The 14,633-nt window shown below is 35.9% G+C and overlaps 3 protein-coding genes across 5 annotated transcripts; all 3 read right to left on the bottom strand.

The window, feature by feature from the left end:
- Positions 1-330: 330 nt before the first annotated feature.
- Positions 331-4,664, bottom strand: LOC149380148 (ATP binding microtubule motor family protein). The gene is made up of 17 exons (XM_089604179.1): positions 4,131-4,664; positions 3,728-3,893; positions 3,400-3,600; positions 3,115-3,292; positions 2,815-3,020; positions 2,486-2,739; positions 2,343-2,385; positions 2,185-2,259; positions 1,929-1,985; positions 1,785-1,835; positions 1,613-1,706; positions 1,271-1,521; positions 1,154-1,200; positions 1,035-1,056; positions 887-955; positions 746-784; positions 331-636 (listed from the first exon to the last, which is right to left on the bottom strand). Exons 1-17 carry the CDS (start codon positions 4,364-4,366, stop codon positions 595-597), a joined length of 2,031 nt encoding a protein of 676 aa, XP_089460305.1. The 5' UTR covers positions 4,367-4,664; the 3' UTR covers positions 331-594.
- Positions 4,665-7,304: 2,640 nt separating this feature from the next.
- Positions 7,305-9,522, bottom strand: LOC149380147 (putative prolyl 4-hydroxylase 12). 2 transcript variants are annotated; one of them, XM_089602400.1, is made up of 7 exons: positions 9,259-9,522; positions 8,772-8,888; positions 8,631-8,688; positions 8,456-8,548; positions 8,270-8,327; positions 7,949-8,133; positions 7,305-7,838 (listed from the first exon to the last, which is right to left on the bottom strand). In XM_089602400.1, exons 1-7 carry the CDS (start codon positions 9,339-9,341, stop codon positions 7,482-7,484), a joined length of 951 nt encoding a protein of 316 aa, XP_089458526.1. In that variant the 5' UTR covers positions 9,342-9,522; the 3' UTR covers positions 7,305-7,481. The 2 variants fall into 2 exon arrangements, with proteins under 2 accessions (XP_089458526.1, XP_089458525.1); XM_089602399.1 differs by having other exon boundaries at positions 8,772-8,891; positions 9,259-9,508.
- A 643-nt stretch (positions 9,523-10,165) lies between these two features.
- On the bottom strand, positions 10,166-14,310 carry LOC149380146 (uncharacterized). 2 transcript variants are annotated; one of them, XM_089603561.1, is made up of 7 exons: positions 13,983-14,310; positions 12,857-13,913; positions 12,058-12,406; positions 11,603-11,661; positions 11,362-11,490; positions 11,083-11,218; positions 10,166-10,710 (listed from the first exon to the last, which is right to left on the bottom strand). In XM_089603561.1, exons 2-7 carry the CDS (start codon positions 13,210-13,212, stop codon positions 10,402-10,404), a joined length of 1,338 nt encoding a protein of 445 aa, XP_089459687.1. In that variant the 5' UTR covers positions 13,213-13,913; positions 13,983-14,310; the 3' UTR covers positions 10,166-10,401. The 2 variants fall into 2 exon arrangements, with proteins under 2 accessions (XP_089459687.1, XP_089459686.1); XM_089603560.1 differs by having other exon boundaries at positions 14,014-14,310.
- Positions 14,311-14,633: the final 323 nt, after the last annotated feature.

Here is a 14,633-nt window from a genome sequence, read left to right as displayed (position 1 = left end):
TAAGAGTGGTTTGTACTCGTTTTTTGAATTTTTACAATCCGGATTTGGATTTTAGAAAATGAATATCCATTTTATAAAATTGGATATTAAACTGGATCTGAAATTTTACAAACTGGATAACCGAATTTTAAAAACTGGATACTGGACTGGATACTGGATTTAAGAAACCGGATAACCGAATATTCGGATAACCGAATTTCGGTTTTAGACTAAATTGGACGGGATACTGGACCGAGTTTTTAAAAACCGAAAATTTGGATTCGGATACTAAAAATGTCAAAAACCGAACCGAACCGATCCAGTTTCACCCCTACTTGCTTGTAGAGCATAGAACGATAGACAGATCAATTTTATTTATTCACATTTAACACTTTAACTTTAAACCAGAACCATGATCCATAAATAATAACATAACAACACTTCTGAATGTATTTCAATATGACAAGGCAATTACATATTACCACAACAGCCCACAAGGCAGATGGGTTGATTATCTTTTCTCTATTTTTTCCATTTTTTTTATCATGTTTTTTCACAACACATATTGAAAAGATGAACAAAAAACACAAATTTTCGGAATTCAGTGTTCGGAGCTTAATCAAAAAGCAGGCCGCCCATTGTCATCGACTCCTTAAGCTACAAATAGAAACATACAATGACGGTCAATAAACAACGTCTCAAAGAAATCAATGGTTTTTAGATGAACATTCATCATCCTATTTGAAAATTTTGATCAATTGAATACCTTCTTTCCAACTAGACCAATATTTTTCAAGTCATCAACCTGGAAAATAAAAGCATTGAAGCGTTATGAGCTGGAATTTGACGATAGCATAAAGTAAAGCTGAATAAACAGAACATTAATTAAAAAAAAAAAGATACTCACACTCTTGAAGGGTTCCGGTGATTCTTCGCGGAGTTCAAGGATCCATGTTGCTCTTTTCTCGCCAATCCCCTACATCAAGAATGAAAAAGAAAGAGTCAAAACCATATATTTTTGCATCAACTAAAATATATGTGTTCTTAGCACTTACCCGAAGTCTTTTCAGCTCTTCTCTGTAGAGTGGAAGTGATTAAGAAAATGTCAGTTATGTGAAAATTTAAATAAATAAAAAAAATAAAAACTTATAAATTGGCTTAATAATACACGTACTTGTCGGCCGTATTTAAAAACTTGAGATATTCTCGGGCAATAGAACTCTGAAATGACAAATAAAAGAGTGAGTATAAATGTAAGGAATTGTTTTACGAGTAACATAATTTATTTTACCTTCATTCCACGCACGCTTGATGTCCCCAAAAGAGTATCGACATTCTTACAATTTGTCGTGCTCTCCTTAGTGGCACTGCAAACAACCATCGGAGTTTTCGGTTCTGTGATGTCGATGGACTCTCTCTTGTTTCTTACCTCCAAAGCAAACGGGGTTGGAGAAAAACATAGAGCCTTCAAATTATTTGATAGTTCTCGCAACCTTGCACTTATCTGCGGCGTGGCACCGTCGTCTTTTTCAATAACTTGACCTGAGACCATTGATGAAAAGAAAACAGATTCAGTTTATCGATAACTAATTTTAGCTTATGATTCAATCTTGAAAAAAAAAGTAGAACAAACCTTCTTGGACAAAAGACGATGAACTTGTTTTTGTGGTGATGTCTAGACTAGGAGTAATCGCCTCTGGTCCATCCGCACCAATCGTAAGAACATCCTAGTATAAAATATTCAATTGATTAGCTTCCTTGCAAAGATTAACACATACCTATTAATAATGTAGTTTATATTACACCTTTGGCACCATAAAAGCAAACACATCTTCAGAGTCCGGTGGCAGATTGCCCTGAATTGGAAAAAAACACAAATGGTTAAGAAACTTTCCAGTATAACTTTGATAGTTCTAATTTTTACTTCCATAAACCATATTTCTTCATACCTTTTCTGATGTAGAAGTTTGATCAGCTTCCTGGGGAACATCTACAAGTGTTTTTTCCTGCATAAAATATTTGTTTTAGTATGCAAATCCTTGAAACATGTGCACAGAAAGCAAAATGCTTTTTTAGAAACTAAAAATATTATTACATTGCCCGAAGACACTATGATACTGCTCACGACATTTCCAAGTGAGTTCATTCTTAAAAACTAGAGAAAAAATGGATTAACAATCAATGGAAAAATCTTCAAACTCTTACTTGGTGTTCATCTGCCAAAGGCATAACATTGGAGACACTGTCCAACCCCGAACTTGCTGACTCCGTACATTTATTCTAACATCAACAAGTCCAACATTAACAAGCTTAATAAAGATGGCCTTAATTAATGTTCTCCCTCAAATAAGCAAATCAGGTACCTTACAGGATGGCGTGGGTTTACTTTTTTCTTCAAAAAGTTTCCTTCAAAACACAAAACTTACTTCAGTTTCAACATCCGTTTCAGGAAGTGAAAAAAAAAGGCAACAAAATATCACAATATCTTTCATACATATGTATGTACCTTCCTTTGGAAACAGAGGATAGAACACCATTGATCTTCTTTTCCGAAAGAGGCACTCGACGTTGGGACGCTGCTGGTTTCTTTGTCGCAGCAGACACTGTCTTTGGTGTCCGATTCTTTAACGACGAAACGATCTTCGGTCTGATCGAGTTCTGAATTTTCTTCATCGAATCCAAGGCAACACTTTGAACCTTTTGAGAAGATCGAGACGCCAACTTTACCATGTACAATGAATCTTGGCAAAATGTTGGGCTCTGCAATGAAGAGAAAAAACAGTGGATTAATAAACACGGACATGTATGAATCATAACTAACTAATGAAGACTTACCAAGCAAGTGATCATCAAGATCTTGTTGAGCCCACCGAGGGAATCTTGCAAAATCCGTGCAATTTTGCTCTCCCGGTAAGGGACGTGACTTGTACTTGTACTCAAAGAATGTATGATATTGAGAAATGCATACACTGACGTGTTAGTCTTACTCTGCTCAGAAATTTTCTGACCATCGGTGCTCTTTCTTCGCACATCTTCATAACCTGATAAACAGAGAGGTAGCGCTGTATATTAATCTGAACACCCATTGCAAATAGGTGAAAAAAAACATTAGAATTGGTAACAACACTCAAATACCTGCTAATTCAACAAAATTTATCTTTCCCGTGCGGAGAGGGTCATCGAGGCATGATATATATATAATCAACCCCTTGTGGCTCCGACGAGGGGGCTCAACTGTTGCCTTTTGAGAGGGTTTGCTTGAACCTTGCGCAACATACAAATTCTGAAAATCTGAGAGTGACTGAATTGGAACCTAAAAAATTGAATATAAATCGTAACATCATAAAAATTTGTTAGAGACAGCTGAACTAATTTCTCATCAATTAATAAAGTATTAAGAAAAAACACTCAATGACATACCCGAGAAAGTCCTTTAAGTTGGATTTTTCCTTGTTTGTCTTCCAACACCGAAACAGCCTGCCGTTTAGAATCCAATAGATCGCACACGCGGTCTTGAAAAACCTCAAAGAAAGAAATAGAGACGGACTTTCCACTTTCCTCGGCTGCTGATAGAATTTCAGACATTGCAAGTGTTGCCAATCCAGGCTTCTCACAAGAACCCTTCAAATATTGAAAACAAAAATATAAGCATTCAACTTCTCTCACAATAACAATCCAATCCACTCCAAATATGAATTATACCAATCTTGTTAGTGGGGAAAAAAAATATCTCGTGATCAAAACTCACCTGAATTAAAGAAGTCTTTCCCGTGCGTTTCGCTCCATAGGCAAAGACAGTGGCGTTACAGCCGTCAAAAACCCCAGAAACGAGAGGTTTTACTTCTCTCGAAAACACCGAATCATTTCCTTCGTTTTGCTCATAGCAATAGTCTATTTCATATGAATCTTTCTGACTGCAACACAATAGAAAAAAATCTGTCAAAGCTAAAGAGTGACCAAAATGCACATTTATTACAAAAAAGAGTCGGTTCCATAATCAAGCACTAATTTAACATACCTTAAAGCTAATATAAAGACAAATTCTTTCCTTTTCTGGTTTTCCTCAATCACATATATTAATTTGAAGCAACTAAAACATAACCAATAGAACCTGAAAAAACACCATGGAAACTTCTGAAATTGAGTGTTACCTCGTCAATTGGTCCCCAAACGAGACAATGCAAGGCTCGGAACTCTCTCCTTCGGGCTTTTTCACGGAGATCCAAGAATCCCCTTTCTGAAACTCAGATTCGGTGAAGCCCCTAATTTTAGCCACAACTCTGACCTTTCTCTCCGGATTTGAGTTCGAATTCATCGGCGTCGTTTTGGTCATTATACGGTCGGATTCGATAGACGGAGTAGAGGAGGAAGAAGACAAAGTAGCCATGAAGAAGACAATGATTTAGGAGAATTGATAAGCAAAAATCGGTGAAAATTCGAGATTTGAGAGCCCTTTTTCTATAGGGACCGAAGCGATTGAGCTTGCAATGGAAGATTGGGAAATTGTTCGTTTGGAATTTTTTTTAAGAATAAAACGTTTGGGATACTTGGATTTTGGATTTTGGATTTTTGTGTCTGTGTGGGTTATTGAACTCAGAAGTAGCCGTTAGGAGTTTCGGGGTTTCAAATTGGGGAATTGTGGCTGGCGATAGACGCTCTCGTGTGGAAAAGGTAACAAAATGCGTGTTTTGATAAAATAATGAGTCGTGTTTGAGAAGATTTGTGTGATTAAATATATCATTTATCAAAATTACTTCTTAAGAAAAATAATGAGAGCATAGTATACCCTACAAATTATTAGGAAATAATTCAAAATTTTGTTTTCAAATTTGACATACGTGTTTCCTTTTTTGTTGATTGGGAAAATCCACTTAATTTATTTTATTCTATATATGTTCAAATTTTTTTCCAAGAATTGAAATAACATATCTAAAATTTTATTGGTATATCGAGAGAAACTAATGATTTATCGGAGTATTCAATAAAAAATATGATAAATTATATCGATGAAATTACCGTTATCGACGTAGTAAATTGACAAATACCAACTTTACCGATGAATATTTAGTGAATAAATAATTACCTAAAACATGTAATATATACACTTAATAATAATAAAGATAAACTAATTATTATTAATATCTAAAAAATTATATTATATTTAAATATTAAAAGTAAATGATCATATATAATATTAATATATGTTTGATGAATAATTATCTTATTCTTAATTAACTAGATGATAAATTTAAGAGTTTACAATAATTAAAAAATGAATAAAGAATAATAAACAAACAAAGTCTAATAATAATAATAAGGGCAGTGTAGCGAAATAGCCAAAATGAAACTATAAAATTTGTTTTTAGCCCATGTTTAAAGTGGTCTAGTTACTTACAGCTTTAAACGTTTAGTATTGTTAAATAGCCAACGTTTGAAAAATCTTAGGTAAATAGTATTTTCATGTATTTACAGACGTAAATCTTAGATAAATAGTCACCTTTGTATATTAGGGCACGTAATTATTTACGGGTATTTACCTAAGATTTACCAAACGTTGGCTATTTAGCAATGTCAAATGTTTAAATTGGCTTTTCTTAATTTTCTATAATAATAATAGCACAAGAATACAGTATATCCACTATCAACTTGCTCTCAAATACAATAAATAGCACTCCGATAAAAAAAAATTACAATAAACAACTTAAACAAAAAAAAACAAACAAACGTGAGATCTCACGTACATAACATTAAAAAAATAAATAAATAAAAAGAAAACAACAACAAAGGAGTGAAAGTACGTGTGAGTTGATTGTGGTTTGGTAAAAATTGTGCAAAATAAAAGTCTCACATGAAAAAAGTAAGAGAACCTTTGAAGAAAAAAATTGTTATAAATAGGAAGCTAAACCTTATGCATTGATTATCTTCTTCATTATTTGTGCTTATTTACATATAATTTAGATTTACCATTGAATTTGGGTATTATATCATAAAATCTTAGATAAAGTATGTTTAAATGATAAGAACAAAGCATAAAAGGCTAGAAATCATGAATTTAATCTTAAATGTTGTTAATACTATTTTTTAATGTGAGATATTTAGTGAGTTATAAATGTTGTCGTTTCCCATTTTTAAAAAAAATATTGTCTTTTGGAAACGATTTAATATACAGTAGGTATCAATGTTGTCGTTTATAATGAAAAAAAATATTATTTTTTCGGAAAAAGATATAATATTTAGTGGGTTATCAATGTTATCATAAAAAATGTTGTCGTTAAGTATAGTATAAAAGGAAGAACTCTAGGATGAGGAATTGCAATGCCAAAATGAGGTGATTAAAAAAAGGGGAAATTTTTTTGGGGCGGAGGAATAGAGAAAAATAAGGGCAGTGAAAAGAATGCGGTAAATTTATTTTTATTTATTTTTTTTGTATACACATACATGTTATAAGAATCACAGTATATTGATGGGTTTGATACTTTCATGAAAACAATTGATTTTGTTGATTAGTTTTAGAGATCGATTACATCTTTAACATATTGTTTGAAAATTGAAACTATGCTTGGTAATTACATTTTGTGAGAGAGAGAGAAATTTTTTTAAGTTTTTTAATTTATTAAAATATAATAATACGAATAATAATAATAATAATAATAATAATAATAATAATAGTATGGGAAGGTATTTGATAATTGTACATGTTTTAACTTTTAAGTCATGTAAAATTTTTTACTGGGTGAGAAGAAAATGACGGAAGGTACAACGCTGCAATAAAATGAGAGTTTAGAGTCAATTTTGTGAAAAAAAAAAAAAAAAAAAAAAAAATTGAGGGGTAATTTGTCACTCGACCTAAACTTTGAGGGGAATCATGTAATTTCTCCTTTATTGTTTTTTAAGCATCCAATAAATCACAGAGAAAACCTCTAAACCCGAAATCACTCATCTCAACTCCGATCGACCTCTGATTTCGGAAACCATGGACGCGAAGTACGAAGCCACGAACAAGAGCTCGAAGAAGATTGCATCATCGTGCGATGTTCAGGCTCTGAAGAAGTGTTTGGAAGAGAATAAAGGAGACTATCTCAAGTGTCAGACTCATATCGACGCTTTCAAATCTTCATGTTCCTTAGACAACAACAACAAATCCACTCACTCCGTTCAATCTCCACCAAACGTCAGTAATAGCGTTCGACCATAGATTTTCTTTTTGTATCTTCTAGGGTTTAATTTTTTCTGATGTCAAAGTTTTTAGCTTTCGATTTGCTGACATCAAGCGAGTTATAGCTCAATAAAGTTGGCTTCTCTATGTATCTGCAATTTTTTTAAACTTGAAATAAAGGCTATCGTTGAGCAGTTCTTGGGCATCATATACATATATCAAATTTGCAATGAATTGGCTATATTGAAGATAAGAAAGGATGTTCTTCTCTGAGCAATGAAATTCTTCAACTGCTCCAAAATCAAAATTGAAAAATGAATAAGAAAGAACATGAATGAATTCGAGATCAACAGACTTTACAACTGAATCGACAAGTACCGAAGTAATCGTCGGTACCGAGCATGAAGACGGGGTTCTTCTCGCACTCTCCCAAGTGAGCCCATTTCGGGCACGACTTGTTCTGGTCGAAGCAGAGAAAGTCGTCCGATGGAACCTTCTGTAGAGCGAGGTCGACTTTCACGCGGAAGAGTTTCGCGGCGCACCACATCTCCTCTGGACCGAGAACCGGACACCGAGCGTGCTCGCTCCTGTAATCCACGCTCGTGTCGTAGTTTCGGCCAAAGAACAGAATCGCGTTGCCTCTCGTGGGCCTCAGAATTCCGTGACCCCCGTTCCCACACTCGGACCAGATGTTGTCTTTCGCCTGAGACCCAGAGAGAGAGAGAGAGAGAGAGAGAGAGAGAGAGAGAGAGAGCATTGGTATCTTCTGCTTAAGTGAATAGATTTTTATTTTTTTAAGGCTAGTTATGTTACCTCTGAGTCAGGGAATAGAATTTGTCCTCCTCGGCTCACGTTCGAGAGGTACAAGACGACCGTCGCGACGATGGGATGAGATTGGTCTTCTTCTTCTTCCTCCAACGAGCGATTTCCGAGATAATCAAAGGTTTTTTTGGAATCTTCAACCCCGTATCGCATGACCTTCAAGGCCGTTCCATTCTCTGAATGAAGAAAAAAACATTAGTACCAAGATATACGTACATATATATATATATATATATATATATATATATATATATATATATATATATGTGTGTGTGTGTGTGTGTGTGTGTGTGTGTATACATGTATATGTACCTTGTGGAAGGAAAGTCCATGCTGAAATTCTTTCATCAATCCTTGAAACTATATCCTCCTGAAAAAAAGACTCTGCATCAGCAAATGCGAAAGAGAAATCGAGACCAAACCAGTGCAGAAGAGACTGAAGATAAGAAAAGTTCTTCGTTCATTATCAAAGTGATTCGTTATTACACGATAACTTACTTCCGCGAGCTTGCGAATTTTCGAACTCTCTAATTTCCATTCTGCAGCGGTGTGTCCCGAGTCGTTTGAAGATTTCTCATTCAGTTTATGTGTCTGAAACTCAACATGTCAATAATTTATTTGCACAAGAGTAATAAAAAAAGAATAAAAAAAAAAGAGAGATGGTAATTATTACCAAAGAGATCAGTTGGTCACACTCTTCATCTGATAGGAAACCTTTGTAAAAGAAGACCCTATTTCAAAGAAACAAGACTTCTTTCAGATTTATTTCCAACCAAAAAATGACAAGAAGCTCATCAGAGTTGTGGTTCCTGACCTTGGTCGCCAAGAGAGTTGCACGACTCGGGACGGGTCAACTCGATTGGAATGACTCGTTCGTCTCAATTGTGTGACCATTCCCAAATGATTTCCTTTATTCCTTAATTCTTTTCGGCTACTGAAGAAAAAAAAAATTATTATATCAATACCCACAAAGAGGTTCTCAAGAAGAGATCAAGTATAAATTTCTGTCAGATGCATTATTAGTACTTGCGAAATCAGCAACAGAAAATTTATGACTAAAAATGAAATCTTTTTCATGGGATCATAATTCGCGAGCTGTTCTAGAGAACCTAGATCAAGAACACTCGAAAGATTCCTACTTTCAACAATTCAATGCATAACAGTCATGAGCGTATCGACGAAATAATAAAATGGAAAGTTCGAAGAAAGAAATATATGATGTACATTTGGAAGCGTAATTAAGTAACAAAAACACAGAGCTGAGATTTAATTAGAGCTGAATTTTTATTGTTTTTACTTACACTTCGGCGAAACAGGTGATGAAAGAAGAAGACGACGAAACCGCCAAAAGAAGAAGAAAGGAAGCTGAAAATATGGAATCCATTGGCGCGGAGAGAATTCAAGAACTGGTTTTTCTGTGACGATGTGTTTGTTTGTTCGTTCTCATGAATTAAAGGACTTTTTTTTTTCTTTTTCTTTTTTCTCTCAAATGCCTGTGTATTTCCGTGCGAGAACTCATAGAGAAGAGTGTGCCTTTTCTCGTGCACTTTGCTACATGACACGTGTCATTACTATTTCTGTTTTATAAAGCCGGTTTACGTTTTTTCGTTACATTTTAAAACTCATACCAATGTCATGTGTATTATAGGATGATTAATTTTTTTTTTAATTAGTGGTGTGGTGAGAGACATCCACTGATATAGTTCTTTTTAACATGAAGACTATGTTTACATAATGGTATTCTTTCTAACGTCTTGATTTGGCATCATATTTGAAATTAATACTAGGCTATAGTTTGTAAATAGAATAAAGTTTGAAAAGATTTGATCATATTCGTGTGGATCATAATCATGTTTCGTGTCAACTATTTAATATCGTGTTAATCAATTTTAATCGTGTTACCGTAATCGTGTCATTTTGAATTATTATTTAATAGTCTCACTCTCCTTACTTTCATTGTCTGAAATAAAATAAAAAATATAAAAAAAAACCCGACTGTCAGTGTGGTTGGTTAAGGTTTTATTAAGCATTGGTCTGTTTTAATTAAATTTTATATTCGATGCAAAAAAAAGTTATAATTTCCCAAAAAAATATAGAAGTGCATCATTATAATTTTCCTCTTATTTTGTGACTTTAGGAGCTAAATACTACTGTACCCATGACTCTTTCTCTCTACATTGCTCAATATCATCCATTTTCATTATTTTAGCGTTTAGATCGAGTTTCCTTGAATGACCTATTCATGACCAAATAAACATCCAGTTTCACTTTTAATGTATAACTTATCCCTTATTTCATAATATCAGTACAGCCTCAGAATACAAAAACTCACTCAATTACCCCCTCCTATTGAAATATGGTACAAAATTTTTAAGAAATAAATCAAAGAATATGATTATCAAACCTCATCCCCTCTTTATTTATTTTCTTCACATAAAAAAAAATCATAAACCGCTATGAGACCTCTTGAGCACAATGTGACCTGAACCGTCGTTGTCAAACAGACGCGACATAAGCTCGTCCAACGTCTCTTGTCTCCCGTTTCTCACCGACGATGACCCGAGCGAGGCGTCGCTGACATCATCGTCGAAAGTTCCGTAGCGAGAAGGGGAAAAAGCGTGTGGCACGTCGAGAGTCACCGCTCTCTGCAGAGCGGCCTTGTATTCCTCGCTCTTCTCCTTCGCCAGTGTCTCTTGCCGTTCCATCCTCTGCTTCGCCGGAATCTCCATTATTTGATCTTTTTCTAACATCAACTACAAAAGATAATAATAGAGAAAGAATATTTTGATTGATATTAGAACGTTTTTTTTTTTCATTTTCAAATCCTAAGATTACTTGGAATGAGGGCAAAGTATTGATGCTTTTCGATGGAATGAAAACATCAAATGAATGTAGTAGGAACTAGATATTGAGGGTATTATAATTATTAGTAGATAAGTTAGGTGTTTATATAGAATACTTTGAAAATATATGATAAGACCTTGAATATTTCATTACTAAGGGAGATTAAGAGGGAAAAGGAGAGCACGGATCTGTCGAAATTCCGATATCACTCGGTTGTATTTCCTTTCGATGGTATGTTGCAAATTATACAAAAATACCAGTTCGAATCACGTGGGACTTACATCTAGGGCTCTTTGGGCTTCTCTCTCGATCCAAATGATGGCGTGATCGGAAGTGGCGTTGCAAGAGAGAACTATGTGCTCGAATCTCCCGTCCACAGGCACGCCGGTCCTTACCACCGGAGGAAATCTTCCCAGCCTGGACAAAAAAACAAAAAAGCCAGCCAACCGAATTTTGTTCATCGTCAGAAAACCCGAAAAGCTACGCGGTTCGATTTCTATGCTCTGCCAAATTCATGTTGAAATAAAAAAATAAAAAAATTAGAGAAAGTAGAGATATACTTGAAAGGTCTTCTCTCGACAATGTGGTAGAGGCGACCGGGCGCATAGAGCCTCCTCGGATCTTTCAGCATTTTCTCATCCGAAATGCAAGTGTCCCTCATGCATCTCAGGCATAACAGGCACGGCAAACTGTTCGAAAATGCGACATCAGAATTGGAGAAACTTGATAGCTTAAGACCCAAGGCAACTAGAAATAGAGCCAGACAGTCGGTAGAGAAATAGACTCTTGCGAAACACGTACCAAAAAAGAGACTTGAATATGTCTTCTAAAGGCGTCGCCGTCCGAGGCAGAAAGTCGTCCTGATGTTCAGTGTCAAAGAAAAGAAAGACGAAGCTCAATATATGCGATAATATTTGAATGCAGATCCTTCGATTAAATTATGATACATAATCCAAGGGCAGATTCTTTTTTTTATTTTTTATTTATAAAATTACATAAGAAAATTTTAAATTAGCTCCTCCCGAGATATTTTTAAATTTTTTAAAAATTATATCCCTCCTTATCTACGTCTTCTTGCTCCGTCCCTGACATCAACATCCTTTTTTTGTCATAATTTAATTGGAGGAACATAAAAACTGAACAGACGATTCAGATTCATCAGACTCACAGTTACTATTGAACTCTAAAACATTTTCTGTTTAACTAGACCACGAATACACCAAAGTAAAAAAAAAAAAAAAAAAAAAAAAAATCGCCTGAAGCACGACGGAGTTGATGACATCAGCGTAGCGAACCGCGAGATTGAGCGACATACACCTCGCCGGAGCGATGGCGTAGCACCTGATCCTCCTCCTCTCGATATTCCCGAGCCGGTCCCGATTCTGAACTGCCACCATCGCCAGCAGAGCCGCGACCCCCGACCCCAGCGAGTGCCCCGTGAAAGTCAACGTATAATCCGGATTCTCCTCCAACAGACCCTTCAGGACCTCGGCCTCGGCCTGTAGGACCCACGTGGCGGCCTTCAATAGGCCGTTGTGGACGTATCCACCGTCGAGCTTCCTCTTCCCGAGCCTGTTGTCGAGCAAGACCGCATAGTCGGACTCCCTGGCAATTAAGGTGGGCACTTTGACCGCTTAAAATTAAAAATAAGCCACCGAAAGTCTAAGAATTGCTAAATAGCCAACCTTTTGTATTTTTTTTGTAAATAGCCACCTCAACTTATTTACGGCACTCAAAAAGACAAAAATACCAAAAAAACATTCCCGCATATTTTGTACTTTTTAGTCTTTTTGAGTGCCGTAAATAAGTTGAGGTGGTTATTTACAGAAAATTTACAAAAAGTTGGTTACTGTACAAAACACTACAAGTCAAATAGCTATATAGCTAAAAGACCCAAAAAATTAACCGATTGATTACTTTACATGTTAACCACCATTTCCCCGGTTAACCAACTATCAAGAAAAAATAATATTGAAACTAACGGCCAATTGGTTAAACCATTCTAAAAAAAACACGGTTAACCTGTTAAATCTTTTAACCGTTTTGAACGTTTACCTGGCGAGGTTGAGGCCGCGGAAGGCGAGGACGACGTCCCTGTGGCGGTGGTCGAGGTAGAGGATGTAGGGCGGGGCTTGGCCGCGGGTGTCCTCGTAGGACTTGCGGTGGACGAGCGCGGCGGGGTCGATCCCGTAGCCCGAGGGGGGTTCCCAGAGAGGGGAGAGGAGATCTTCCTCGTAGACTGCGAGGATGTAGCGACAGAGGCGAGGGATTGGCTCGAACTCTTCCGCAGTGGCGAGGCCCCACGTGTCGCTGTCGTGGCCCGCCGTGTGGAGGCACCGCTTCCACGCCCACCGAGTGCACCCGATGCAGTACACGCACTCTAGCAGAGGCACGCCACACAGGATCGACATCTCTCTCTCTCTCTATAAAGGCTTGTGGATTGACATTAATGGATGAACCGGGTGTTCTAGCAGGAATTGGAGATTCAACTATGATTGCTAGTGAATTTTGCAATTTTTTTGGGGTTGGACTTGTCAGTGATGATTCAAAGTAGAAGGAAAGGGTATATGGAAAAAATACAATTTTTTATTTTTATTTTTTATTATTGAAGCCAAACCTAAATGACTTTGTTTTGGGTTCTCAATTGAATAAATGGATGAACTCTCTCTCTCTCTCTCTCTCTCTCTCTCTCTCTCTCTATAAAGGCTGGTGCTTTTAGATTGGACTGTGGATTAACTTGATGGATGAACAGTGTTCTACAAAAAATTGGAGATAAGAGATCAGCTATAACTGGTAGTGAATTTTGAAATTTTTTTGAGGTTGGACTTTTCAGTGATGGCTCGATTCTGGGGAATTTTTTTTTTATTAAGCCAAACCCAAATCACTTGTTTTGGGTTTTAAACTAAATAATAAATGGTTATACTAGGAATTGGATGGGGGTTTCTAGAGATTCTAAGAATGGGGAATTAAATTACAGAAAAAAGAAAACTACTGAACTATATCTATGGATGGATATGTATATACAAATCGAGGATATTAAGGAATCGGCTATGGAGACTCACTAATCAGAGAGAGCTTTGTTGTGTCTCTATCACAGCACGGCTCTTCTATCCTGAGACAAAAAAAAAATATTAATGTTTGGGTATGATTTTTGTGCGGGGATTGAGAGAGAATTAGGTACCAAGTTTGAGTGGTGTTGATCACAAACTTACAGAGCTCAGCAGCGAAGTCGTTCGTTCGTTGTTCGGAGTTTGAAGAGAAGAAAAAGCGATGAGTTTTTTTTTTTTTTTTTTAGTGTTGAACAGAGTTGGTAGAGGACGATTTAATCATTCAGCATTAGAGAGAGCGATGTTAAATCATATACGTAATTTAATATTAATGAGCATATACTATATACATGTAGAGGATTCTATACTTTTCTCTCTCTCTCACACCAATTAGTCAAACCGGTAATATGGAGAGAAACATCGATCAGGTTTTTGTTTTTGACGTGAAAGTGCAAAACAGATATAATAATGAATTAAATAAGAAACGTCGTTGATGGATGGCATGACTGTAATTGTTTCTGGTTATCATAATAGCCCTTCCTTTTTTCTTTTTTTTTTTGAGTTTGTGATTATAAAGTAATTAATAATACATAATCGCTGGTGAAAATAACTGCAAAGGAGTACTTGCTCGCTGTTCAGTTCTATTAAATCGCCACGTGATCCACGTTTCTGAAGTACTTGGTCGGCCAAGTTGTTACCATTAAATTTTTATTTTTCATACTGATTTAAATTTATTCATAGAAGAAAGCTATTAGGTGACGAACCGAGGAAAGACAAAAATAAAA

The sequence above is a fragment of the Urtica dioica genome, chromosome 12, assembly GCF_054948205.1.
Source record: "Urtica dioica subsp. dioica isolate 48M chromosome 12, U.dioica_male_clone48M_v1_H2, whole genome shotgun sequence".
Taxonomy (NCBI): domain Eukaryota; kingdom Viridiplantae; phylum Streptophyta; class Magnoliopsida; order Rosales; family Urticaceae; genus Urtica; species Urtica dioica.
The sequence above is the reverse complement of the archived record's forward strand: the minus strand, read 5'-3'. Positions and strand labels throughout refer to the sequence as shown.